General features: G+C 40.4%; 1 protein-coding gene across 8 annotated transcripts in view; it reads left to right on the top strand.

Moving 5' to 3' along the window:
- Positions 1 to 25,419, top strand: part of MBTD1 (mbt domain containing 1) — a 65,678-nt gene that overhangs the window by 27,690 nt on the left and 12,569 nt on the right. For all 8 annotated transcript variants that reach the window (XM_006125129.4, XM_006125125.3, XM_075903802.1 and 5 more), the window contains exons 6-15: positions 8,140 to 8,257; positions 9,778 to 9,912; positions 10,420 to 10,508; positions 11,467 to 11,701; positions 13,052 to 13,107; positions 13,391 to 13,495; positions 14,512 to 14,659; positions 18,836 to 18,918; positions 19,406 to 19,640; positions 21,011 to 21,088. In XM_006125129.4, the coding sequence (XP_006125191.1) occupies positions 8,140 to 8,257; positions 9,778 to 9,912; positions 10,420 to 10,508; positions 11,467 to 11,701; positions 13,052 to 13,107; positions 13,391 to 13,495; positions 14,512 to 14,659; positions 18,836 to 18,918; positions 19,406 to 19,640; positions 21,011 to 21,088 (1,282 nt within the window). The remainder of the gene's footprint in view (positions 1 to 8,139; positions 8,258 to 9,777; positions 9,913 to 10,419; positions 10,509 to 11,466; positions 11,702 to 13,051; positions 13,108 to 13,390; positions 13,496 to 14,511; positions 14,660 to 18,835; positions 18,919 to 19,405; positions 19,641 to 21,010; positions 21,089 to 25,419) is intronic.

Raw genomic sequence — 25,419 nt, 5'->3', positions numbered from 1 at the left:
CTCCTATGCCTAAAGTACATTAACATAGATCCGTAATCCTGATCTGTTGATATTTACTTATCACTTACATGTTTATAATTTATGGAGATAAATGCATTCCTCAGCCACAAAACCAAATTAAATACATGTAGGGTCTAATGCCATTCTTGTTAAGGTCAGTAAGACTAATCTAATGAGTAAAAAGTACTCAGGATACTAAAGGCACGTCTACACATCAGAGCTAAAGCCAAAATAAGATACGCAACTTGATCTACGTTAATTGCATAGCTTAAGTCGAAATAGCTTATTTCGGCTTTTGGCACTGTTTATACAGTAGGAAGTTCGAGAGAGTGCTCTCACTTCCCTTATTCCTCATAAAACGAGGGTTACAGGGGTCGGAGTAAGAAGTCCTCCAGCTCAACATTATTTTGATATTGTTGAAATAACTGCTTGTAGTGTCAACGCAGATTATGTTATTTTGGAATAACTTCAGTTATTCTGAAATAATACTGCTGTGTAGATGTACCTGAAGATTTTGTAGTATCTGTCTTTAAATTAGCTATTTGTTGAAAATATCTGGCTAGCTGGGTTCTAGCTGGTTCAGTGGGGCAAGGTTAAACAGCTAAGCTGTTACAGGTTGATTCTCTTTAGTCCGGCACCTGCAGGAACTGAACTGTGCCAAAAAAAAATTTCCAAGCTATGGGAGGTCAATATTGTAGGGAGTGGGTCTCTTCAGTTTTATTTCACTGTGGTGAATCAATGGAACAACGCTTGCAATGTTGCTTAATAATGAATGACTATACTGATACATCCTATATAAGCCTACGCCTAGCCAAAGTTTATCTGCTCTCTTCATAACAAAGTGTTAGGGTTATACAAATGTATTGTATTGCCACAAGGAAATCAGTAGATAAAGCATAAAAAACATGCTTACATTTAGCAGCATTTCCACTGCTTATTGGTCTCTTAAACAACATTTAGGGGGTAATTTAGAGCTAAATAACAGCACAGGACTTGTGGCTGTAAACAAACTATACGACGCTGTGGGAAACTTGACCACACCCATGATAAGCAGACAACCAACTAAGTAAAATCATGCCGGACCACAGATGTTGCTGGACCAGAGTGTGACAGACTAGAGAGGTTCAATCTGTATTAGATCCCATTTTGTCTTGATCATTTTGTATGGAAGTGCTTTTGTCTAATGGTTCAATAGTTCTCAGCAGTTCAAGTGTGCATTTGCCTTTCTCGGTGCTCAATATTTAATGCCTAATGTAAGGGTCTGTTTCCCTTTTGTGCTGTTTGCTTTAATAGAAGTTCTGTTTTGGGAATGGGTAAAATTTGGCTGGCTGGCCAGATGCAGCTTGCCACAACACCCTCGGCTACCAATGTCCCCCAGCCCAGAGTAACCCTGGCAGCCACAAGCCACTCAGTGGCCTGTAGCTGTGGCCATGTGCACACGTGAGTCAGGGTTCTGAGCGCTGGCCCTGTCCCCAGCACAATTCTTACTATGGTAAGCATCTCCTGGATAGAGCCTGCACCTGGCACCCATCCCCTTCTTCCCTCCCAAATCCCTGCACCAGGTTGCAACCCAATCCCTCTGAACCCCTTCCTATCCCCTTGCCCTTTGTCACAACCCACTCCCAGACTCTGCATCCCCTTCTGCATCCTCCCCTCAGGTCAGAATAGTCTTCTGCACCCAATCTCCATCCAAGACCATGCACTTCCTCCATTAATATCATAGAAGAATGCGGCCCTTGAATACTTAAGAAATTCTTGAAGTGGCCCCCCCATCCAAAAAAATTATTGCCTATCAGTGTTCCCTCTAAGTTGCACAGCTTCACAGGTGATTAATCAGTTCCGCCCAATCAGTCTGCTCTGTGCAAAGAGCCCTGAGCCTCTCGCTGGGGAGGGCGGGCTGATTAATCACCTGTGAAGCTGAGCTGCTACACAGTTTAGAGGGAACACTGTTGCCCACCCTGTTCATTCTACCAGCACATGAAGAGGAAACTGTAATCTGTCGATGATGCTCATAATACTACTCTGCATTTCTGTATTGCCTTGTAGCCAAGGCGTTCAGTGTGTTTTTTCAAGCACTGTTCAGTCTCACTTACCTGCATCAGGCATGAATTGTACCCAGCTTGTAGGTGGAGAAACTTAGATGTGAAGATATGTCACCCGATACTTAATGCCATACAATGAGTTGGCAAAGCCTTGTATAAATAAAATGTGTGCATCTGGACTCTTTCCTGTAATCACTGAATCACGATCTTTCATGTGCCTCTTTTGTGTCTGATTAAGTGTGCAAAATCCAGAGCAATATTTAAATGCACTGGCCCTTTACAGCAGGGTTTGGGCCCACTTTGAGAGAGCTGCTAATGGGTCACTCCAGCTTGTTTACTTACAAGCTCTGCAGCCACAGAGCCTTGCAGCTCCCTTTGGCTGCGGTTCGCCTTTTGCAGCCAAGGTGAGCTACAGGAAGTGGCATGGCCCGGGCCACTGCTTTCCGCAGCTCCCCTTGGCTGCAAACAATGAACTGGAGCCAATAGAAGCTGTTGCTGTAGAACTGGTAAGTAAACAAACTGAAGCAACCCGTTAGCAGCTCTCCATGGGTATGTCTACACTACCCCCCTAGTTCGAACTAGGGGGGGTAATGTAGTCATACGGAGTTGCAAATGAAGCCCGGGATTTGAATTTCCCGGGCTTCATTTGCATGATCCCAGCTGGCGCCATTTTTAAATGCCGGCTAGTTCGGACTGCGTGCCGCGCGGCTACACGCGGCACGAACTAGCTAGTTCGGATTAGGCTTCCTAATCCGAACTAGCTGTACGCCTCGTGGAACGAGGTATACAGCTAGTTCGGATTAGGAAGCCTAATCTGAACTAGCTAGTTCGTGCCGCGTGTAGCCGCGCGGCACACAGTCCGAACTAGCCGGCATTTAAAAATGGCGCCAGCCGGGATCATGCAAATGAAGCGCGGGAAATTCAAATCCCGGGCTTCATTTGCAACTCCGTATGACTACATTACCCCCCCTAGTTCAAACTAGGGGGGGTATAGACATACCCTTAGTCGACCCACGGCCATAATTCCCTGTAAGGTGCACGCCTACACAGGCACACACCTAGAATTTGAGGCCCACTCTCCTCTTCAACAGGGGAATGCAGTGGCTGCTCACCTGCTCTGCGGCGGGGCTGCATGGTGAGTAGCTACCCCGACCAGAAGCAGCAGGGCGGCCACCACGTGGCCGTGGCCGTGGCCGTGGCCGTGGCCCTAGCCCTAGCCCTAGCCCTAGCCCTAGCCCTAGCCCTAGCCCTAGCCCTAGCCCTAGCTTCAGCCCTTCCCCAGGGCTGGAGCTGTGGCCAGCACAGGCCGCGTGGCAGGTGGCGACAGCTCTGGTGGCCGGGGCCAGAGCTGCTGCATGGGAGCCCACGTGGAAGAGCGGTGGGGAGCTGGCACAGAAGCAGGCTGGGTGGGGGGGGGCAAAGGCACCAGCCATCTGTGGTGAGGGGAGGTACCAGGCACAGGTAAATTCTGGGGCAAGGAAGGTGCAGGGTCGGACACAGGTCTCTGGGCAGTGGTGCTTAGGCTGTGGCCCTAGGCCCAGGTACTGGCTGTTTGTGCTTGGGGGTCAGATAGCATGGCTGTGACATATATACTGGTGGCATTGGGGGCAGGGAGGCAGATTGAAAGGCTGGGCACAGCTACAGGCTGTATATGGGGGTAGGCAGTTGGCCAGGCCTATGCAGGTACCAGCTGGCTGTGTGTGGTCCTGATGAGGGCGCACACAGTGTGTGTTTGGGGGCCAGCAAGCTGGGTGGTTTTCAGGGTGGGTGGGTGCAAGGTCATGCACCTTGTTAATTATCCATTTTTTAGTATTTTTTTTCTTACATAACAATTTAAACTATGTAATTTTGTTAGTAACTGGTGGGTGCCACAGTGGTACACATCCAAACAAGCATATGTGACGTCAATATTGATGCCCAAGACAAAACTCACTCGGCTCAAGGTTGAATCTTAAAGGAAACACTGCCCTCAGCCCACTTTGAGAAACACTGCTCTACGGAAATTGTATTGTAGTATAACCCATCTTCACTAGGTAGGCTTTGTTTTTTAACTCCCATTTGAGATTTTTGTAAGTAACCTAAATTCTTGTTTAATTTTCCCTGATTTCCATAATGAGCTTCCATTTTTCCAATACTCAGAGGAAAAAAAAATAGGGAGAGTGCCTCAAAATGTTCCTAGTGAGCGGAGAGAGCAAGGATAACTTTGAAATTCTCATCAATACTTGCTATTAGGCAACTTAATGAATCAGTATTCTTGTTTTTTTTCCCACCTTGTTGCCAATATAAAGGTCACAAATTTTATCTGTTGGTATAAGTTTCAAAATTCCTTTCAGATGAAAATTATTTTATCATGAAATATTTTCATTCTATTAAAAAGAAGTCCAATTGTTAGTTCACTTTGATTAAATGGGGCATTCTCAGTTTTTACACTAGGTGGCACGGCTGTGCTTCTAATTGTCCTTTCCCATCCTTTCTCTTGTTACCTTTTGTGTAGATACTATTTACACATAAGGTATCAGAATACTGTCCTTGCATATTTCAGGAATCAGCAGCATCTCTTGGCATTTAACATCAGAATCCTAGAAGCAGGGAATCCTGAAGGCATCATAGGCCTGGAGAAATCAGGTGTTTCTCCAACAGGGTTCTGTACTATTAGCTAGCCAAGCTGAAATGTTTATCATATAGGGAGTCAGCCGTTTTATCTTAGTTTGAATATGGATGGTGTCCAACAGGACCTTCCTGATTGCAACTTACCTTGCAGGGAAGGCGACTGACACTCACAGATAAACCCTCACGAGTGGTTTCTGGATCAGGAAGTGGGGAACCAGATCTTCTTTGATTGGGGAGGAACCTGAGGTGGATGTGTTCGTCATGAGTCTGAAAGGTAAATTTGTTCTTAGCTGTAAATTATGGTTCTGCTAGTTCATACTATGCCAATCCAGACTTCAGAGTTATCCCCCTTCCATTGAGCAGGTGAATAAGATTTAGCACTTACATGGTGCTTTTAGTTTGTTTTGAAAGCACTGTACAAATATTGACTAATCAGATGGAGAGAGAAGACATGAAGGAAGATGGCTATCATAGCCCTACGTTACCTAATCTTCCTCCCTTAACAACCCTCATTAGGTGAGAAAGAAAAGAGATATACAGTATATTAGATATATTGTATGCTGTCATTTAATACAGTAATAATATCTAGCTCTTATAAAGTATCATTACCCAGGATGGCGCTCTCTTCTTCTGAAGGGATAGCCATATGGATTGGTGTAGGAGAAACTAGCAGAACCACTGTTTTCACAGACAAGGACAAATTTAACTTTCTGCTATTTACCCCTATACCAATCCACAATTTAGAATTATAAAATCTTTGTGCCAACTCAGATATTGGTTAACCTGTGGAGAGGAGAAAGAAGGGAGCTGTGACCTTTCCAATACTTGATTTCTCTGAATCAATTAAAAATCTAAACTATTAATCAAACACAGTTTATTTTTAAACAAAAAGGCTGTGCACTGTATCAGATCACTTTGGACTCCTAGCTGTTTGGAGCCATCTGTAGTATACTGTAGTATTACAGGGTAACAGATTATCCATAAGATTAAGTTTTGAAAAAGCTTATTTTCCCCTTTTCTAAAAAGCCACAGGTGTAAACTTATGCAATAAAGGATATATAATAGGACCACACTGAAAACTACGTAGAGAAGAGCACCCTGAAAGTCAAAGTGAAAGAACAATATCTCAGAGCTGACTAAACAGTAGCTGGATTGGGTGATCATCCTAAATGGAGACTGCACTGTTTATACATAAAAAAGAAACTATCTTCCTTCAAGTTTATTCTCTGTGTCGAATGGCCAAAGAGAAAGCCCTACAGTCTAGAATGGCGTAGGAGACGTAGTAGAACATGAAGAAACCAGACTTCAAGAAAAAGAAATGGTCATATTTGTAATGGACATGTCTTCCCTTGCTGGGGAAAACAGTTCATGCATGTCTGTCCTCCAATACTTTGAATAGTAAAGGGTGTCCTGTGTAGTGATGAATATGATATTTGCTAATGCTAGGTGGCCGTACCTAGTCTCCAGCAGACTTGCACATTCTAAGTATTCAGAACTAGGGCAACTCTTCTTCCCCTTCCCTTCACAACTTGGCTTCTAAGAGGCTGGGGATTGAATACTGTGGTATTTTAAGTGAATTGTTCAAGTCCTTCTGTTTGCAAGGAGACTAGTAAAAAGGCATAGAGCCTTAAATGAAAGCTGTTTGTTGCCTGATGTGGTACAAAACAAGTAAATTCCTTCATTTGCCCACATAAAATCTGCTTCTATATTGACTGCACTGATCGGGGTGTGTTTTTCTCAATACATCTTTTGGTGTAGATTTGGCTATTCTGAATTTTCAAACATCTAGATACCTGTTTCTGGATAGTCTTTAGTTAAACCAGGACTTGCTGTCCTCTTTTAGAGGAAAAACTTAAGGCAATTCTATTTTCCTGTGGTATCAACACTAATCTCAATAACTAGATAGCTACTAGTTGAGTAATGTGATTAGCTGAAAGTTTTAACTTCTTACAGGGAAGATTCTGATTCTGTTGCTAATAAACATAGCTTAAGCATGTCACACACTTTCGGTGTTCTTACCGCATCACCTTTGAAAAGTCAGTTGTGGATCCAGTATCTTTTCCTTGTGCCCAACCTAATGAAACTTTTTCAAAAATTGAATGTAAAAGTCTCGTAGCACCTTACAGACTAACACAAAATGTAGATGGTATCATGAGCTTAAAGCAAATGATACCATTTACATTTTTGTTAGTCTCTAAGGTGCTGCAAGACTATTTGTTATTTTTTAAGGTTTAACTCTATGGGTACGTCTAGACTACATGCCTCTGTCACCAGAGGCATGTAGATTAGGCTACCAGACATAGTAAAATGAAGCAGCGATTTAAATAATTGCCGCTTCATTTAACTTTACATGGCTGCCGCGCTGAGCCGACAAACAGCTGATTAGCTGTTTGTCAGCTCAGCGCGATAGTCTGGATGCGCGGGTGTCGACATCAAAGCTATTTGTCAACCACCCAGGTAAATCTCATCCCAGGAGGTTTACCTGGGTGGTCGACAAATACCTTTGATGTCGACACCCGCGCGTCCAGACTATCGCGCTGAGCCGACAAACAGCTGAGAGCCGATAAACAGCTGATCAGCTGTTTGTCGTCTCAGCGCGGCAGCCATGTAAATTTAAATGAAGCGGCGATTATTTAAATCGCCGCTTCATTTTACTATGTCTGGTATCCTAATCTACATGCCTCTGGCGACAGAGGCATGTAGTCTAGACGTACCCTAAAAGTTTTGAATCTAAAAGGGACATTTGGCTTCTATCTACAATGAATAAAAACCGTTAAAGTGCATTCGGCTTTCTTCTTTTGTTGCTAATACCTCAGTCTAAATTTTCAAACCACTGTGGGAGGAATCCAGCTGTACAATTCCCATTGATATTCATGGGAGTCTGACTTAGCCTGCATCTTTCATTGTTCTTATCTGACAAGATGATCACTGGAAGGCCATGCGAAAGCCCATTCCTTGGCATGGGAATCACATTAACCAGTGGAAGATAAACCCCATCCTATTAAATCTACAGAAAAGATCTGAGGAGGATCCCTTCAGAGTTTTGAAAAGAAATGACTGCTATAGAGACCAAGGGCCAGATTGTGATCTGTGACACACACACAAATCCAAAGAAATTCCACTAAAGTCAGAGCTGCTGTGGATTTACAACAATGTCAGAGATAAAATTCTGGCCCTGGATTGAAACATGTTCTGGAATGATGCTGGGCTGAGAGTATGTATAACTTACTAGTGTTTGTGTTTTGCACCTATTAAATTTAGAGTCACAGAGCTGCTGAAATGTTCTAGCAGTATTAATTGAATAGCAAAATGCCTTGACTTCCAGAGAGACTTCTAATTCTCTAAAGATGTGTTTGTGTGTGTCATTTGTACTGAGTTTTTCCAGTTTTGGAAGGTCCTTGATCGGGCTTGAATGAAATAAACATGAATATTTCACGTTCAGATGAAACAGAGAGATGTAATATTTCCTCTCTAACTTAAATGACAGGCTCCCATGGGGACATGCTGGGGTGATATCTCAGAAGGCGTGCGAGTGGAAGTTCCAAACACGGACTGCAGCCTACCTACCAAAGTCTTCTGGATAGCTGGAATCGTGAAATTAGCAGGTTAATTTTTGTATTAAAATTTGTGGGATGATAAGTGTACTGGGGAAATTTAATTAAGCAATTCTTTTTTAAAAGCAAGAAGGCTGTAGAGATACAAAGAAGCTATCAATACTGTCTGCGGCTCAATGTTTTCTATGAGGACTATACTCTGGTTGTGTTTGTGGGGGAGGGGTTGTTTTTAAGAGAGAAAAAGATTTTAGCTGAAAGTTGAATTGTGCATTTGAAGAAATAACTCTGAACCTGCTCCTCCTCCAGTTGTAGTCAATAAGAATGATTTGGCAAAAGGAATGTTGCCCTGAGGCCTGGCCGTTCTGGGAGAACTGAGCCGTGACCCCTTTGCCCAGGAGCCTAGCAAGTACCCTGCTCAGAGCTATCACACTAAGGCTGCTTCTACATTGGCATGATTTTGCACAAATACTTTTAACGGAAAAGTTTTTGCGTTAAAAGTATTTGCGCAAGAGAGCGTCTATACTGTCATGTGCCTTTGCGCAAAAGATTTGCTTTTGCGCAAAAGCATCCGTGCCAGTGTAGACGCTGTCTTGTGCAAGAAAGCTCCGATGGCTATTTTAGCCATCGGGCTTTCTTGCGCAAGAAATTGATGTTACCTGTCTACACTGGCCTCTTGTGCAAGAACACTTATGCAAGAGGACTTATCTGTGAGCGGGAGCGTCGGAGTATTTGCGCAAGAAGCACTGATTTCATACAGTAGAACATCAGTGTTCTTGCGCAAAATCTTGCCAATGTAGACACAGCCTAAGTGAAATGTTGTAAGGTGTTATAGCTGTTTCCTGTTTTGTGCTGTAGGCCTTCAGCTCCAGCTGGCTTCAATGAGAGCTAAATGTGCTTATAACTTCAATGCACTGGATTCTAAACTAGTTATTTAGCAAATGTCTATGTAAAAGTTTCCAGTATCAGCAGTTTCTTTTGAAGGCACTTTTCAGGACAAACAGATTATGTATGAATTTTTGTCCTTGCCAGAGTAATAAGGGAGAGAAAAATTCCCACCTGCTGAGCTTTCAAACTCCTCAGCTTTACTGCTATTCAGGTGTTTTGCATTGGCCCAGATTTCAGGGAAGAGCTTCCTCACATTATGCATCATTCAAGATCAGAAAATAAGAAATCGAATAGCTTCAGATCAGTAAACTTGTAATTCCACTAATGATCTTCTTTCTTAGTAAAAAGCCAGGTTAACTTAATATAAAGTTAAAGGTCACATAGCTAAACACTGAAAAGTCGAGGACTGTGTACATTACGGTTGAACACACTGTTGTATTGCATATACAGATGTAATCTTTAATAATAGGGTCACATACTATATATCAAATATGATATACAGTTTTTCCTGCCCTATGAAATACATATGAAATCTCACAGCATTTTTATTCTTAAAGTCCAGCAAGGTGTCTTCTAACTTATATAATCTGAAGAATTCAGTGGACATACGTTATACTAGGTACAATATTATTAATGGTTATAACCACTCAGCTATAGTTTTTAAACCTGGAATTGCTCTCTTTCAGGTTACAATGCTTTGCTAAGATATGAAGGGTTTGAAAATGATTCAAGTGTTGACTTCTGGTGCAACGTCTGTGGGTCTGACATCCACCCAGTTGGTTGGTGTGCAACTAGTGGGAAGCCTTTAGTCCCACCTAGAAGTATGTAAATATTGGCATTCCTGATTCAGTAGCAGAGATTGTAATCTTATGCCTTTTATATTTAACTGAATTTATTGTGATTCAGGTAACCAATTTGATGTCATTCTTATTTAGGAATCATATCTAAATCTCGTTGCCTACAGGTCAGTGAGGAGCTGATCCTATAGCTTTTTGCATGAAGTATCCCTTACTTGTGTGAATAAGAGTGTTTAAGATCAGGTCATAAGTATAAAATTAATCAGTTGTTAAAGCGTACTCTGTTTTATTTAACTAGTCTTTTTTAAAACCGTAGGTCACTTTCTGCCCCTAGATAGGCACACACGTGTTTGTAACACTAAGAGCAGGATTCTGCTGTTAAAACTTTTGATACGTTTTAATTATTCTGATGTTTTCATTCAGTATTTTAAGTAATTTAATATTGTTTTACAAATACTGACTTTCTATTTGTGTCTCTAATAGATTAACTTAATTAGTAATCATTGACTTTTCCCCCTTCATTTGCAACAGCAATCCAACATAAATACACAAACTGGAAAGCTTTTCTAGTGAAACGACTTACTGGTGCCAAAACTCTTCCTCCTGACTTTTCTCAGAAGGTAAGTTGATTTGATATAATTATAAACGATGTAATATAAACACAAGTTCACTATTGTATGAGGAATTGAACTGTTTTGCAATGGCACTTTGGCCCCTCTTGTGGGGGAAGATAGAACTGCAGCTACTCTTTTCCTTACCTTTTCAGTGGTTAGTGCAGGAGCAGGGTTGCAGTGGATGTGGGTTACATGGAGTGGGTGGGGGGACAGAGTTGGTGGAAGGAGAGGCTAGCGTGCTAGAGGCAGGCTGTGGCCAGAAGATGCTTACATGGACAGCTCCCAGCCAGAAGCCGTGCCCAGCAGGTTACTTAGCCAGGCAGATGCCCATGTGTGCTGCTCTGAATTCTGCGAGTCCAGGAAGCATAAGGGCCTACTTCATGTGCTGCCTCCCCTGCAAATAGGCAGCTCCTATTAGTCGGAAACCTTCCTTTTCCCCCTGGATTCACAGCATCCAGAAAGCTGTTTTTAGAAGTGTGCTGGGGTGGGCAGAGGCTTCCTCTGTGCTTGAGAACCAGATCTGATGGCTTGGTGGGCCAGATTCGGCGCATGGGCCATGTTTTGCCTGCCCAATGGGAGAACTTCTGAGTCCAAGCTTGTACTTTGGATATGTAGGAAAAATAAGCAAAAACTGATTTGTCTTGATCTCACATTATAAATTAATTTTTTCTGTAAGGTACCTGTATCAATTACTGATGATCTAGCCAACTCCCATTAAAATCAATGGAAACTCTCCATTAACTTCAGGGAGAGTTGGATCAGGGCCTTCCTTACCTAATATAGCTGTACTTTTTTAATGTATCTTTTTGGGGGAAATTCACTTTATGGATCTTGTCGTTATTACATCGTCCTGATACAGACAGGAGAATATTTTCATGAAGGTTTTTGCAGCAGAGAAACAGACTGACTTTAGTGGAAGGTGCTTTAATAGCAGATGACTAAACATTTCCCCTATTATTTTAAGGTGTCAGAAAGTATGCAATATCCTTTCAAACCTTCCATGAGAGTAGAAGTTGTTGACAAAACCCATCTCTGTCGAACACGGGTAGCAATTGTAGACAGTGTAATTGGAGGACGATTAAGATTGGTATATGAAGAAAGCGAAGACAAATCTGATGATTTCTGGTGCCATATGTACAGCCCACTCATTCATCATATTGGCTGGTCCCGAGGTATAGGACATCGCTTCAAAAGATCTGGTAAGCAGCTTGTGTTGCAAAGGTACCTTGCTGGCAGTAGTAGCTGGGTAGAGTCTTACTTGATGGCTGCTTATTACAGTGATTTAGCTAAAAGGAGCAATCTGGCTGAATGAAACTGCTTCTAATTCAAGTAGTTATGTCTTCATTGACACTTGATCTCCATTCCATGTGGTTTAGTTAAAAAGTGTTTCCTTTTGGAAGAGCTACAGTAAACTATAGTGAGGTACCGTCCTTGAGACTGTATCTAATGTTAACATAAGCAATGTTAACATAAGCAATAGTAAACAAATGGCTTCTGTGCACAAAGCCCAGTGTTCTATGTAGTTACTCTGTCTTGCTGCTGGCACCCTGGAATTATATACCACTCCTCCACCAGCTACCACCATCCACGTGATACAGTAAAGTCAACACGGGTATCGCTTGTATTATAGATTTAATTCAGATTATTTTGCTCTGACCTCAAGCTTTTTGGTATGCTTCATATTTTTGTATGGCAGCATGTAATTGCATTGCAGAAGTTATCAGGCAGAAAAGGTGGAGTCTGACATGTTTTATATCACCTAAAACCAAAACATTTCTACTTTTCAAATATTTTGTGATCTTCTTAATGATAAATTAACATTGTCTGTTGCTAAGGTATTTTACTCCTTTGCATGTAAACCACTCATCTGCAACATAGAACAGGAACAAAAAAGCTCCATGTTGCACTAGCTTTGGACACTAAAATATCAGTATTTTTAATGGTTGGAAACCTTGATTGAAATCAATTTAAAAATAAAAGGGAAGCAGTTAAAAGAAATCATGCTCATGGCTGCTTTCTGGAAGTTCATGTAAGAGGTTGTGTACAGAACTGCTGGAATTCATTTAAGAGAAGAGGCTCTAATCAGGGATGGCAAACTGCTGCAAACATCAGGTTGCTCCTCTGCTCTAGTACCTTATCAGAGCTATGGCTCTCACGACACTAAAAAAGAAAAAAATTACAAGACCAAGAATATCCAGCACAAAATGAGTAATAAAGAGCATGACTACAATACCAAAATGTTCTAAATCACAATTAAATTATATTAAGCCTTGACGTTAGTGATGCATGTAAGTCTTCCAATTTGTCAGTTTCCTGCTTTAACACTAAAAACTTCTCAAAAGTGTGTATGCATTTCACTCCAGTGCTGCCTTCTATGTAGTAGTGTTTCTGTGAATGCTCTCAGATCCTTTGTCTATCAGTGTCCTCAAAATACACAAAGTGCACAATGTGGCAACTACCCTCAATGAATCAGTGTTTGGGAAAAGGTTCAGTTTTTTAGAGGGATTTTTGTCTCTTCATAAATATTTATGTATGTAATTCCCTTGTAGATATTGCAAAGAAACAGGATGGACACTATGATGCCCCACCACATTTATTTGCTAAGGTAAGATTGTTTACTAAGAGTTGGAAGAGGAATTTTTCATCACTGGAAGACACAAAGCATAACTGAGAAACTACACCAAATTACTGCACAAAGGTCTCTCGTTACTGGAACTTACTTCTTTAAATGCTGTTAGGCATTTTGATGCGATCAAAACAGCCGGAGTTGGAGAGGTATTTTGTTCTTTTTGCTGCAAATCGTTTCATGGGTGTTATGTTGTTGTCTTATAAAAAAGTTGTTCTTGTCATCTCAGCAAGCTATGTAATGCTGTTGTGTGATTCAATAGGTAAAAGAAGTAGATCCAAGTGGAGAATGGTTCAAGGAGGGAATGAAGTTGGAAGCTATCGATCCCTTAAACCTGTCTGCAATATGTGTTGCAACCATTAGGAAGGTGAGGGAATATATATTTTTTTTGGGGGGGGGGGGTTTGGGCATGAATCTATTGAACTAGTTTCTAGCCTTCTCTATTGAATACTGCGGCTAAAACAATAAATAATAATAAAAGCTGATATTTTATTTTAAAAAAGATTTTAAAAAAGCAACCAATGTGTCAGTCAGTAGCATAGACACTGGCCTGCTTCTTCCACCTCTCCACCCCTTCCAATAAAAGGGCAATGTGTACAATTTGTGATTTCTTCTCAATTGTTTCCATGAATTAGCTGTTTGTCTGTTACTGCGGTATTAAGAATGATGGGTACAGAGACAGATGAAATGTACCTGTATGGACATTCAAATTCCTGCCTGAAGTTTGATCGACCAACAGAATACCCGACAAATTTGTGCCATGGAACCTCTTGTTAATTCTCATTTGGCTGTTTTGCAGACAATCTAATCCTCCACAAAAGAGCCTCCCCTTACCTATCTGCAGTTTATTACTATTTATTACATGTGTATACATTTTAGAGGATTGTATTTTTAAAAATTGCTTGTGGCTGAAAGAAGTACTGGCAATGCAAAATCTGGGCAATAGACTTTTTTTAAAGTAGCTTTGGAGAATGCATCTGCCCCAGAATGCTCCTGCCAGTGTTTTTTGTTTTGCAGTTAACATTTTTTTGGTTCACCTCCATTGCTATGTAAAAGACCCTCATAAACTGCAAAAGAAATTACCTATATCAATATAGAGGGAAACTGATGTACACACAGTATTGCCCAATGCACAAAGGAATACATCCTGAGAGTCGCTAATCTCTCTCTTCTATTAATGTTGCCAGTTAATGATCGTAATAGCATATCCAATAAAAAAAATTGGAGAGATGTGACTTTTTTTAAGTTGTGTCCCTTCTACGTATGTTGCTTATAACTTGTTTGATTTCTTATTCTGCTTTGCAACGTGACATACATACTTTCTAACCTTCCCTTCACAGAGCATAAAATGCTTAATGTAATATATTGGTTTTATTTACAAAGGTATTAGCAGATGGTTATCTTATGATCGGGATTGATGGCTCAGAAGCAGCAGATGGGTCGGACTGGTTTTGTTACCATGCCACCTCCCCTTCTATTTTTCCTGTTGGTTTCTGTGAAATTAATGCGATCGAGCTAACTCCACCCAGAGGTACTTATATGATTCTGGTCAATTTCTGTTTTGATTATTTTTCAGTAGTATTGTATATAATCAAACTCTTGGTTTCTTAGATCATTTTGCAGTGTTCATGTCATTTTCAAAGCCATCTTTATTTCCAACAAACTTCAGCGTTTCTTAAAAATAGTCTGAGACAGAGATGTCAAACTCAATGTATAGAAGAGTTCCGATTAAATGTTTGTTTAATTCAAGGGCAAATAAAATGGGCGGTGGATGAGTACACAAAGATTTAAGGTAGCATATGACCATTATGGAACTAAACTTACTGAGTAAAATTAGTTGTATTCAGCATCAGTCACTGGGAGTGGGAAATATGCAGGACACTTTTAGAACTGTGTCAAGGATATCAATTTGAGGGAGTCTGGGCCAGCCCAGAACTGAAACTATGATACAGCCATTGTCCAAATTAAAAGCATTGTAAAATGTTGGTGATCAATCAGGCATGATGAGTTAGTCTCTCTGGCTAAAATGCACATAAATTTATTTTTCATATCCATTGGGGTGGAAGGGGTTTATTTTTTGAACAAGGCCTAAGGAATGGTTTTTGCAAGCACAACTGTCTGAACACTCTCATGTGTCTGTAGGTGGTTTTTTCTTGCCCTTCAGCTCTAAACTATTACATTTTAACGACCATAGGTAATTGCATTGTACAGGTTGGACCTCCCTGGTCTAACACCCTCAGGCCCTGACCAGTGCTGAAGTAGGGAGCTTGCCAGACCAGGACAGGCCAATTCCAACCCCACTGCTGACAGACTCTGGGCTCTCCCAAGGTCTGTCAGCAGACCATGCCAGGCTCTCTGCACCAGGCCCTCTGTCCCCAGGGCTGCTGCCAGGGTCCAGGCTCCATGGCCAGCCCCAGGGCTGGCACCAGGCTCCTAGGGCTCTCTGGTCCAGGAGTTCTATAATCTGGCAACATCTGTGATCCTGACGGACCAGAGAGGTTCAATCTAGGGATGTAAGCGATTAGTTGAGTAGCCGACTACCTGATTAGCATAGGCTTATCAGGTAGTCCAGTGACTACTCAACTAGTCGCTTCCCACCCCCCACTGCCTCTGTATCAGAGGCAGCAAGGGGGTGAAGAAGCAGGAGCCAGTGCTGGGGGAGCTGGTTCTGCCCAGCACTGTCTCTCTGGTGTGGGAGGAGCAGGTGAGGCAGAGCCACAGCAGTCTTGGGGGCAGCGTGCTCCCGGACTGTTGAGTCCCAGCTTGCAGCGCCCCTGGGAGCTAAGCCCGCTGCAGCTCTGTACTTTAAATGTGCACTTAAAGCACAGAGCTGCAGTAGGAGCCCCTCATCAAATAGTCAACACAAATTCCATCAACTGCTTGATTAGTTAGTTAACCGATACTTAACATCCCTAGTTCAATTGGTAGAAGATGGTAGGTCCTCAGTGTTTCTTTCGGTTTGTTTTTGGTTTCATTTTTTTTTTTAAGGTTTTTTTTTTTTTTTTTTTTCTGTCCCTATTCATTAAAAATATCTAAATGATTGGAAGGAAAAAAGAAAAGCCTATGTACTGCTTTAGTGCAAGCTGCCATTGACAGTAATTGCAGAGATTTTCTGAATACATGATAATGACAATTGTACCTGCAACAAAAAGAAAAAATACTTTATAATGTCCCCATTTGCTGACATGAATCTGTTGGCTTTTAGCATGTGGAGAATCCATAGCTTGAGCAGATTTACTCTTGGTTATTGGATCTGTAAACTCAGTGGAATTACTACAGAGAAAATCATGGGGATAATCTGAACTGGCAAAAACATATAGTCCATCCCTGTGCTTTACAAAAAAAAGAAAAGCTTTCTGCCCTTCTCCAAAAAAATAAGAAATTTTGTCTATACACACTTTGATAAAAACAGACTATGGACAGTACACAGCATGATAAAAGATGCCTGTCTTTGAAGAATCCTGAGTAAATGTTATTCCTTAATCACTGATTCTACCACAGATAATCTGTTGATTATCATTTAATAAATTGTATTGCTTGTATCTTGGCATTTCTCCTCCTTTTTTTTGCTTTCATCTGCCTTTCTCCCTTTAGTATTCTCTAGGACAGAATTAACATGTTAATTTTTCTAACATGTTAATCGCAGTTGTTAATGCTGTGCTGCCCCTTTGAAGTGCTGCTCCATTGTTTCAAAGGAACAGCGCAAGTGGAGTCGGGGATCAGCTGGAGTCCCTAGCTGATCCCCGGCTCCAGTGTTGCAAAGCCCCTTTGAAACACCAGAGTGGCACTTCAAAGGGGCTCTGCAATGTGGAGCCGGGGATCAGCTGGGCAGCTCCACTTGCGCTGCCCCTTTGAAGTGCCATTTTGGTGCTTGAAAGGGGCAGCACATTAGGAGCCAGGGATCAGCTGGAGTCCCCACCTGATCCCAGGCTCCTAATGTGCTGCCCCTTTAAAGCTCCAAAACGGCACTTCAAAGGGGCAGTGCAAACAGAACCCTTTGAAGTGCCACTCTGGTACTTCAAAGGGGCTTTGCAACAGTGGAGCCAAGAATCAGCTGGGGACTCCAGCTGATCCCTGGCTCTGTTTATGCTTCCCTTTGGAAATGCTGCCATGGCGCTTCCAAGGGGCAGTGTTGCATGGAGCCTGAGGTCAGCTGGGGACTCCCGCTGATCTCGGGCTCCATGCAGCACAGTGGCGTTTCAAAGGGGAGGTGCATGCCATTAATTGCGATGAAATTTTGTAATCACACAATCACATGATTAAATTTTTTAATCTCTTGACAGCCCTAGTATTCTCTATAGCAATCCTGTATTATACATTGATAGAGAATTATTAAATCGCGTTCGGTTTAGTAAAACTTAATTTTATGAAAATGACTAACAGCAGTAAGAATGTTGTGTAGAAAATTAACCTTCAGTAGGTTAATGCATTTGCTTCAGAAATAATGGAATATAATGATCTTAGCACCCATAATACCTATGAGAGGTGTATTCTAGTGACTAAATTTCAGAGCTGGGAATTGGAAGTCCTGAATTCCAACATTAACTTTGACATGGACTTCCTCTGTGTCTATTTTTCCCATAGTCTTGTTGTGAGGACAATTTAGATAACATTTGGTTTAAAAAAATGAATGCGTATGTCAGAAGATCTCTGCATGCTAACCAAAAAACCCCAAACCTTATCTGCACCTCTTGCCCTGTTATCTTGATGATTCTGCAGCCAATCAGATATGTTTATTCGTGTGAATTTGACTTGCTGCCACCTTTTCCATATCACCATGTTAGCTTGAAATTTTACTCTATGAAAAAAGTGGCCTTAAACCCATAGGGTTCAATCCTGTTAGATGGGCAGTGCTCTCAGCTCCAAGTGAAGTTACTGGAAGATGAGGATACTTAGCACCTCCCAGGATTGGGACTGTAGTTCGTTGCTGAAGTTTAATTACATATCAGAGTAATGTAGCTCTTTCGTATTGAGCTCTGATCTTAAGTGGCAGGTTGGACTAAAACAGTGGCTCTCCCTTTTTTATTCTGCATCCCACTTCAAGTGAGATCCTATGAGAATTCTCTTTCATCCCACCACTCCAAGACCCTATCACCTTGTTTTTCAGAATGTGTAATCCTGTAGACCATCAAAAAGAAATCTGCAAACTATTGTTGCTCCAAGGGCCAAAATTTGAAGGTTCCTAGTCTAAGAAACCATAGGCAGGGAAAAGTTACCCCAAAATAGTTCTCTCTGTCCCATGCAAATTCAATAGAATAAACAAAGTTAACATGTTACTAAGAAACAGTTCTCTCTCCTGTAGTTTATAAACCCTTCATTGCCTCTGTTGCTCCTTTTTCTAACCTTATTATCTAGGACCAGGTTTTTAAAACTTTATTTCAATGATTGTGTGTTAGCCATCTTTCCCAAATATATCCAACTTTCCAAGGATAAAATTATTTTTTCCCACAGGAAAGAGTAGATGATTTTGCAGACATTTCTTTAATTACATCATTGTAAAAAGGCTGTTAGAACATTTAAAGGTATTTTCTTCTCTGTTTGATTTGTGTGAAACCCAATATGGAGCAAAAACTCAAATTGAGAACAATATTTTTATATTAGTGTCTAACTTCTTTGTCTTCAAAGTGACAATGTAGCACTAATAGTGTTGTTTTTAAATGAACTAAGTTTACAGTTCATGTACGAAGGTACTATTTAAAATTCACAGGTTATGCAAAACTCCCTTTCAAATGGTTTGACTACCTCAGGGAAACTGACTCTATAGCAGCACCTGTAAAACTCTTCAATAAGGTAAGATAAATCATTGGTAAAGTAACTCCATGGCATGTATGCTATTTACAGTGGATTTTGTGCTGTAAATTCCTGCCTGCTTGGTCCCATGAGGTTAACTCTTCAGCTATCTTAAATATGTTTCTTTACTTATGTGCTAATTGTTCTGGAAACACAGAGACAGTTACTTTCAAAATCCATTTGAGTTTGCTTTGAAAAATATCTAGTAGAAATAGAGGGAAATTGTTTATTAGAAATGGAAAACATTTGTGTGCATTCAGACTCTGGAAAAAAATCTTACTATGGAACAAAATGGGAAAATAGTCAATGACATAAATAATAGCTTGGTATTTCATCATGTCAACTTTGACCATCTGAATAATGCCACTTTAATTTTAAGTTGACTGAACATCAGCCCCTATGAAGTATTTAAACTTTGTAGAGTGAAGATGTTAGATTTTTTTTGGTTTCCTGATGTTTGGATGTCTTGCTTCATTCACCTTTTCAGGAAGTTCCAAACCATGGGTTTCACATTCGAATGAAACTGGAGGCGGTAGATCTTATGGAACCACGCCTTGTATGTGTGGCCACAGTAACTCGCATTATCCATCGTCTGTTGAGGATACATTTTGATGGCTGGGAAGAAGAATATGATCAATGGGTGGATTGTGAGTCCCCTGACCTCTATCCTGTAGGGTGGTGCCAATTAACTGGATATCAGCTACAACCTCCAGCACCACAAAGTAAGTTGCTATGTCTTTGTAAATAATTCCTTCTGGGTCTTCTTTAAATCTAAAATTTACGAGTTGCTTTTCAGTATTTTATACATATGTGGTCATTCTGATAACTTTAGCCAGCTTCAACAAAAATGGACTAAAACCTTTGCTAATGCGCAGAAGCACACTATTCTAATCTGTTTCACTGTTTAACTGATAAAGTACTTCAGAGCATTTGCATGTCTGTGCTCTATTTCTACTCCTGGGGCACACTGATGTTTGTTTGGGCCAGAGATATAGGCCTAATGCTTAAGCAGTCTACTTCTTAACAATCATTTATAACACAATCAATTTGTGTGGCACTTTGCAGACAAGAGGCCCTGATTGTGCAAATGTGTATTGGTAATTTTATGCATTGAAATCAGTGCTAATATGCATATAGTTATTCACATTCACAAGTGGTTGGAGGATTAGATCTTATAGTATGTGCTATTTTAATGTAAGGCACCCAGGCAGTTTGCTTGTGTGTGCGTACTTTGTTTTTCCGTCCCATAAACCTGCCTAGACCCTGGAGAGTGACTATGTAAACACTAGCTGCTGTTTTAGTGTAGCTGGCAGTGTATGATTTGAATACTTCAAGTGTTGGCAGGTTTTCAAGAATACATGAAATCAGTTTAGTCAACCGATAGGGTTATTTTCTTCTTTATTTAGATGAACATACTGGAGAAGTATAAACCAATTGGAATATAAAAATGTGTATTACAGGCTATGGCTGTTTTGGAATGTTTTACTTACTTTATTCTTCAGATGTTTTTCCTATTTGCCTTAACCATGCTTATTTTTCCTCCATTTCTTTTATTTCCTTCTTTTTTCTCACCTCTTTCATTCTTTTCATAATTTCTCTCTTTGTAGTCTTTTGTTTTTTGATGCCTCTATTTCTTGCTTAACTTGTGTGGTTTGTGTCCATTTTTCATATTTAGATCTCTTTCACGTGTCTGGTTTTCTAATCTTTTTCTGTTGCCATCTTTTTTTTTTCCCCTCCTCCCAATTTTCTTCTTGCCTAATATGAAATCAGAGTGGCAGCAACACAGTTTTTCTCCAGTCAGGAAAATGATTGCTATGAAAAACTAGTTGCTCAAAGGAGCAGAGCTTTAGCCCTAGCAGCAGATGTGCACTGTCCAGAAGTTAGTCAGGAAATATGATATGATGTGGGTAATTGTGTTCCTGAAGCCAAGTAGAGGATTTTTCCTTTGTGGATGTGTTCTGTTTGACTTAGGCTCTGTCTTCATTCATTCATTGAGGTAATCATTTTTCTCATGAATATTTCTTAGTATGAAAGATTGTGGAGTATTTTTCCAAAGCATTAATGCAAAATTTTAATTCTTACTGTTTTTCAGCATCAAGAGATAGCCAGTCAAGTTCATCAAAGCAAAAGAAAAAGGCTAAGTCACAACAGTACAAAGGACACAAGAAAAGTGGGTGACAAAGTGGTGCTTATATGCCCTTTCCCAGCTCTTAGAAAGTCTCAAAATTATTCTGGTTGAAAATGTTACTTGTGCGTGAAATAAGTATTATGCTTAAAGGTGCAGTATGCCATAAAAGGAGGCCTTATATTAATTGAAAAGCTTTATATATATAAACTTGCAGCAAAATAATCAAATGGAAAGTAAGTGGTTTTAAAAGGATTGATACTGCTTGTTACTTCTGTAGATATTTTATATGGACAAATAAGTGAAACTATTTTTGATACTCCTAGAAACAATTTTAGATAAGACATTCTATATAAACATGAAGATACAGTAAGGTGATCTTGAGCAAAATGCTAATATATGCACGACTCTTTGCTTTTTAGCTCTTTGTAACACAGCTGTAGAAATCAGAACCAAGTTGTTTTGATTCAGAATGTAAATGAGATGTAGAAAACAGAGGGCAATGTATCATCCTCAGTTACTTTATGAAACTAAAATATGTCTCTCCTTGCAAAGTGATACTATTTTTAAATTGACTATCAGTTTTTAGTTTAGTTTTTAGGGTATGGGGCAACTGTAGGAAACTTAACAGTAGTACTTAAAAAGGTAACGCAGTAGTATTGGTCTAGTTGACTGCTCTTGACAGCTGGTATATAGTATTACTTTTAAATAATATTGCATACTAGGGATTTAATAACAGTCCAAATTCATTTCACATAAGTAGTGTCTCCCTGGGAGCAAATTGTTTTCTTCAAAAATTGTTTTAAGTTACAATGATGCACCTCCTCTGCCCCCTGTATTCTTATGTCCATGACTCTTTCAAACAAAAGTTATTTTCTGTCTGTAACGAAAGGAGTAGAGACAGCCAGTTGCAATAACGCTTTGTGCCTTCTTCTACCTTCCTTGTTGGAGATCAGATCCCTCTATATATTATCTTTAAATTCATCTTGCACCTTCTTTCCAAAGAACTCCAAGGCATTTTTCCAAAGATTGGATGCTTCTAAAAGAGAGCTGTGGAGGGTAGCAGCCAACCAATCTACGGTACATGGCAAATTTGTATGCAGGATGGTTAATTTTAGACCAGAACTTAGGGTAAGCTCCTTAATTAAAACATAAATAAAAGTGCCACAACATCTTGAACATCCAGGTTGAGCTGACGCTTAATTTTTAAAATGTTTGAGAACCCATGTCCAGTAAGAGGAGTCCATTTTTCTGCCTAATAAGAATGAAGAGTTGATTCTGTAAAATAGTAATTAGAAACACTGGTTAAAGGCAGACTAGCTTTGCTTGGAGCGAGCACTAAGCCATTGCATCTGTTCCCATTCTTGGTATTTCCTTGGTGCAGGAGAGACGTATTGTGTAACAGCAGCTGGTACATGACAGCCTTTAGTATAGTGCTGGAAGAGATCCCCTGTGTGGAGCTGATTGTAAACCAGGTTTAACTTCCAAATTGGATCATCAGGCCCTTGCTACCATTAAGTTCTGTTTTGTGTGACTGGTCTATTCAGACCTCTTCCTGAGAAATACTTGTTTTATGGTCTTGCATTGATTTTAAGTGTGAATCACTGAATACATCTAGAATTAAGGAATCTCTAGCCTCCAACATATCTGGAGAAAAAAGAGGCATGTGGAGTTTTTTAGGTAGGATTAGGATTTTTTTATTTTTATATTTACTCATTTCTATATGATTTAAAGGCCCTTATTATCATTTGCAAGTTCCTAATAAGATTGAATATTTTCTTGAAATTAACTACTCTTCTCACAGCTACAATCAGTATCAAGAAATGTTTAATTCACAGTTCAAACCATTCAGTTGTTGGGGTCTATGTTTTTACTTAAAGTGAAATTGTTAGGATTTTACTGGGAAAAATGGACTTTAAAATATTTCTATGCAGAGTATGCACAAAAATTTTAAAAATTGCTGATAGGATATGTCATCTCTAGAAAATTTTACAAATATTAATACTCATACTGTTTGTGGGGGTAGGCATGATCTGCAAGCTCACTCACTAGAAAGTTTTGAAAACTTTACTGAACACTTCCTAATGAGGATTTGTAACCTTATACTTTAAACTTCTGTTCTAGTCTCCTCAAAGCTGTGCTATTCCTTTAAAATTCAAAGGCAGAAAGAGCAAGTCTGTGGGGGTGGGAGAAAGGACAGAGGTAGGAAGGACTTACCTAATGACTTTTACACAGCTTGCATTTGGGTTTACACAGCTGCTCTTGGGTTTATTAAAAAAATCTCTTCTTCAGTGAATAACTAGAAAATAGTGTTTTGCCTGTATCTGAGAACATTTTAGATCCATGTTTATCTCAAACACCAAATCTAATATTACTTGACTTTCGTAGGTTCTTGATATCAAAAATACTGAGTCATGTGAGAGGGATCTCCCAGAAGAAAAAGTTGGTGAAGCTGCAATTGGCTGTAACAAGGTCAATGCCAAGCATTGTTTAGTAGATAAGTAAAGAGGACCAAGCTATCTCTTGAAATTCATGGTCCACTTGAATGCTTAAATGTACATGAGGAGGTGACTGAAGTTTTAACACATAACTAGTGAGGTTCCGCAGGGGCCTGTTTTGGGACCGGTTCTGTTCAATATCTTCATTGACGATTTAGATGATGTCATAGAAAGTACACTTATTATGTTTGCAGTTGATACCAAACTGGGAGGAGTGGTAACTGCTTTGGCGGATAGGGTCATAATTCAAAATGATCTGGACAAACTAGAGAAATGGCTGAGGTAAATAGGTTGAAGTTTAATAAGGACAAATGCAAAATACTCCACTTAAGAAGGAATAATCCGTTTCACACATTCAGAATGGGAAGTGACTATCTAGGAAGGAGTACTGCAGAAAGGGATCTAAGGGTCATAGTGGACTACAAGCTAAATATGAGTCAACAGTGTGACACTGTTGCAAAGAAAGCAAACCTGATTCTCGGATGCATTAATAGCTGTGCTGTGAGCAAGACCTGAGAAGTCATTTTTCCACCTTACTCTGCACTGATTAGACCTCAGTTGGAGTATTGTGTCCAGTCCATTTCAAGAAAGTTGTGGAAAAACTGGAGAAGGTCCAGAAAAGAGCCACAAGAATTACTAAAGGTCTAGAAAATATAGGCTATGAGGGAAGACTGAAGGAATTGGGCTTGTTTAGTTTGGAAAAGAGAAGACTAGACTGAGACATGATAGCAGTTTTTAAGTATCTAAAAGGGTGTCAGAGAGGAGGGAAAATTGTTTTTGGCCTCTGAGGATAAGACAAGAATCAAGGGCTTAAACTGCAGCAAGGGGGGAGGCAGGGGGTTAGGTTAGATGATAGGAAAAACCTTCTAGTTGTCAGGGTGATTAAACACTGGAATAAGTTGCCTAGGGAGGTTGTGGAATCTCCATCACTGGAGATATTTAAGAGCAGGTTAGACAAACATCTATCAGGGATGATTTAGGCAGTGCTTGGTCCTCTCTCCACCATGGGTCTTTTTAAAGCTATTTGGAAACCATTGCTTCACATAACTCTGGTGACAAACTGGGCCTTGTCTACGCTGAGAGACGAGGCCAAATTTATTAAGGTTGATTTTGTTTTTAAGCACCCAACTTTGTAAAGTCGAAGGTGCACGTCCCCACCATGCACAAGAATTCAACATAGTTTGAAGTAGCGTGTCCCCAATTGGGTAGCAACTGTCAACTTTGAAAACGATGCACTGTAGGTAGCTATCCCACAGGTCCTGCACCCCGGGTTATACTCCCAGTGCATTCTGGGACCAAAACTGTGCAGGTCATCAGTGTCTCATAATATGCTTGTCTCTTCCCTCTCCCCGACTTGAGAACAATAGAAGACAGTCTTTTTGCTCCCTTTTTTCCCTGGTTATCCACACAGATGCCATAACAGTGCAAGTATGGAATTCTTCATGGACCCTGTTCAGCATTAAAGTATTATAGCAATCATATTAAATATGGCGTGCTTTATGCTGGATTATAGTCGGAGTATATCGAGGGTCTGCCAGAAGGAGAGAGAATCTTCTGAAGCTCTTGAGTTGCATGACTGGCAAATGCCATCAGCGTTCAATCCTTGGGGCACAGTGGAATGCTGGTGCTGCTGCTGGTACTGTGAGATGAGAACAGAGTGGTAGGACTGCATGGTGATGCAGCTATGGGACGATTAGCAATGGCTACACAATTTTTGCATGCAGAAAGCCACTTTTATGGAAGTTTGCAAAATGCTTTCCCCTGCCTGGAAGCGCAAGAATACCAGAATGAGACCATCTCTGACAGTGGAGAAGCGAGTGGCAATAGCCCCATGGAAGCTTGCAATGCCAGACAGCAACTGGTCAGTTGGGAATCAGT

This window comes from Pelodiscus sinensis, chromosome 20, assembly GCF_049634645.1.
Source record: "Pelodiscus sinensis isolate JC-2024 chromosome 20, ASM4963464v1, whole genome shotgun sequence".
Classification (NCBI taxonomy): domain Eukaryota; kingdom Metazoa; phylum Chordata; order Testudines; family Trionychidae; genus Pelodiscus; species Pelodiscus sinensis.
The sequence above is the reverse complement of the archived record's forward strand: the minus strand, read 5'-3'. Positions and strand labels throughout refer to the sequence as shown.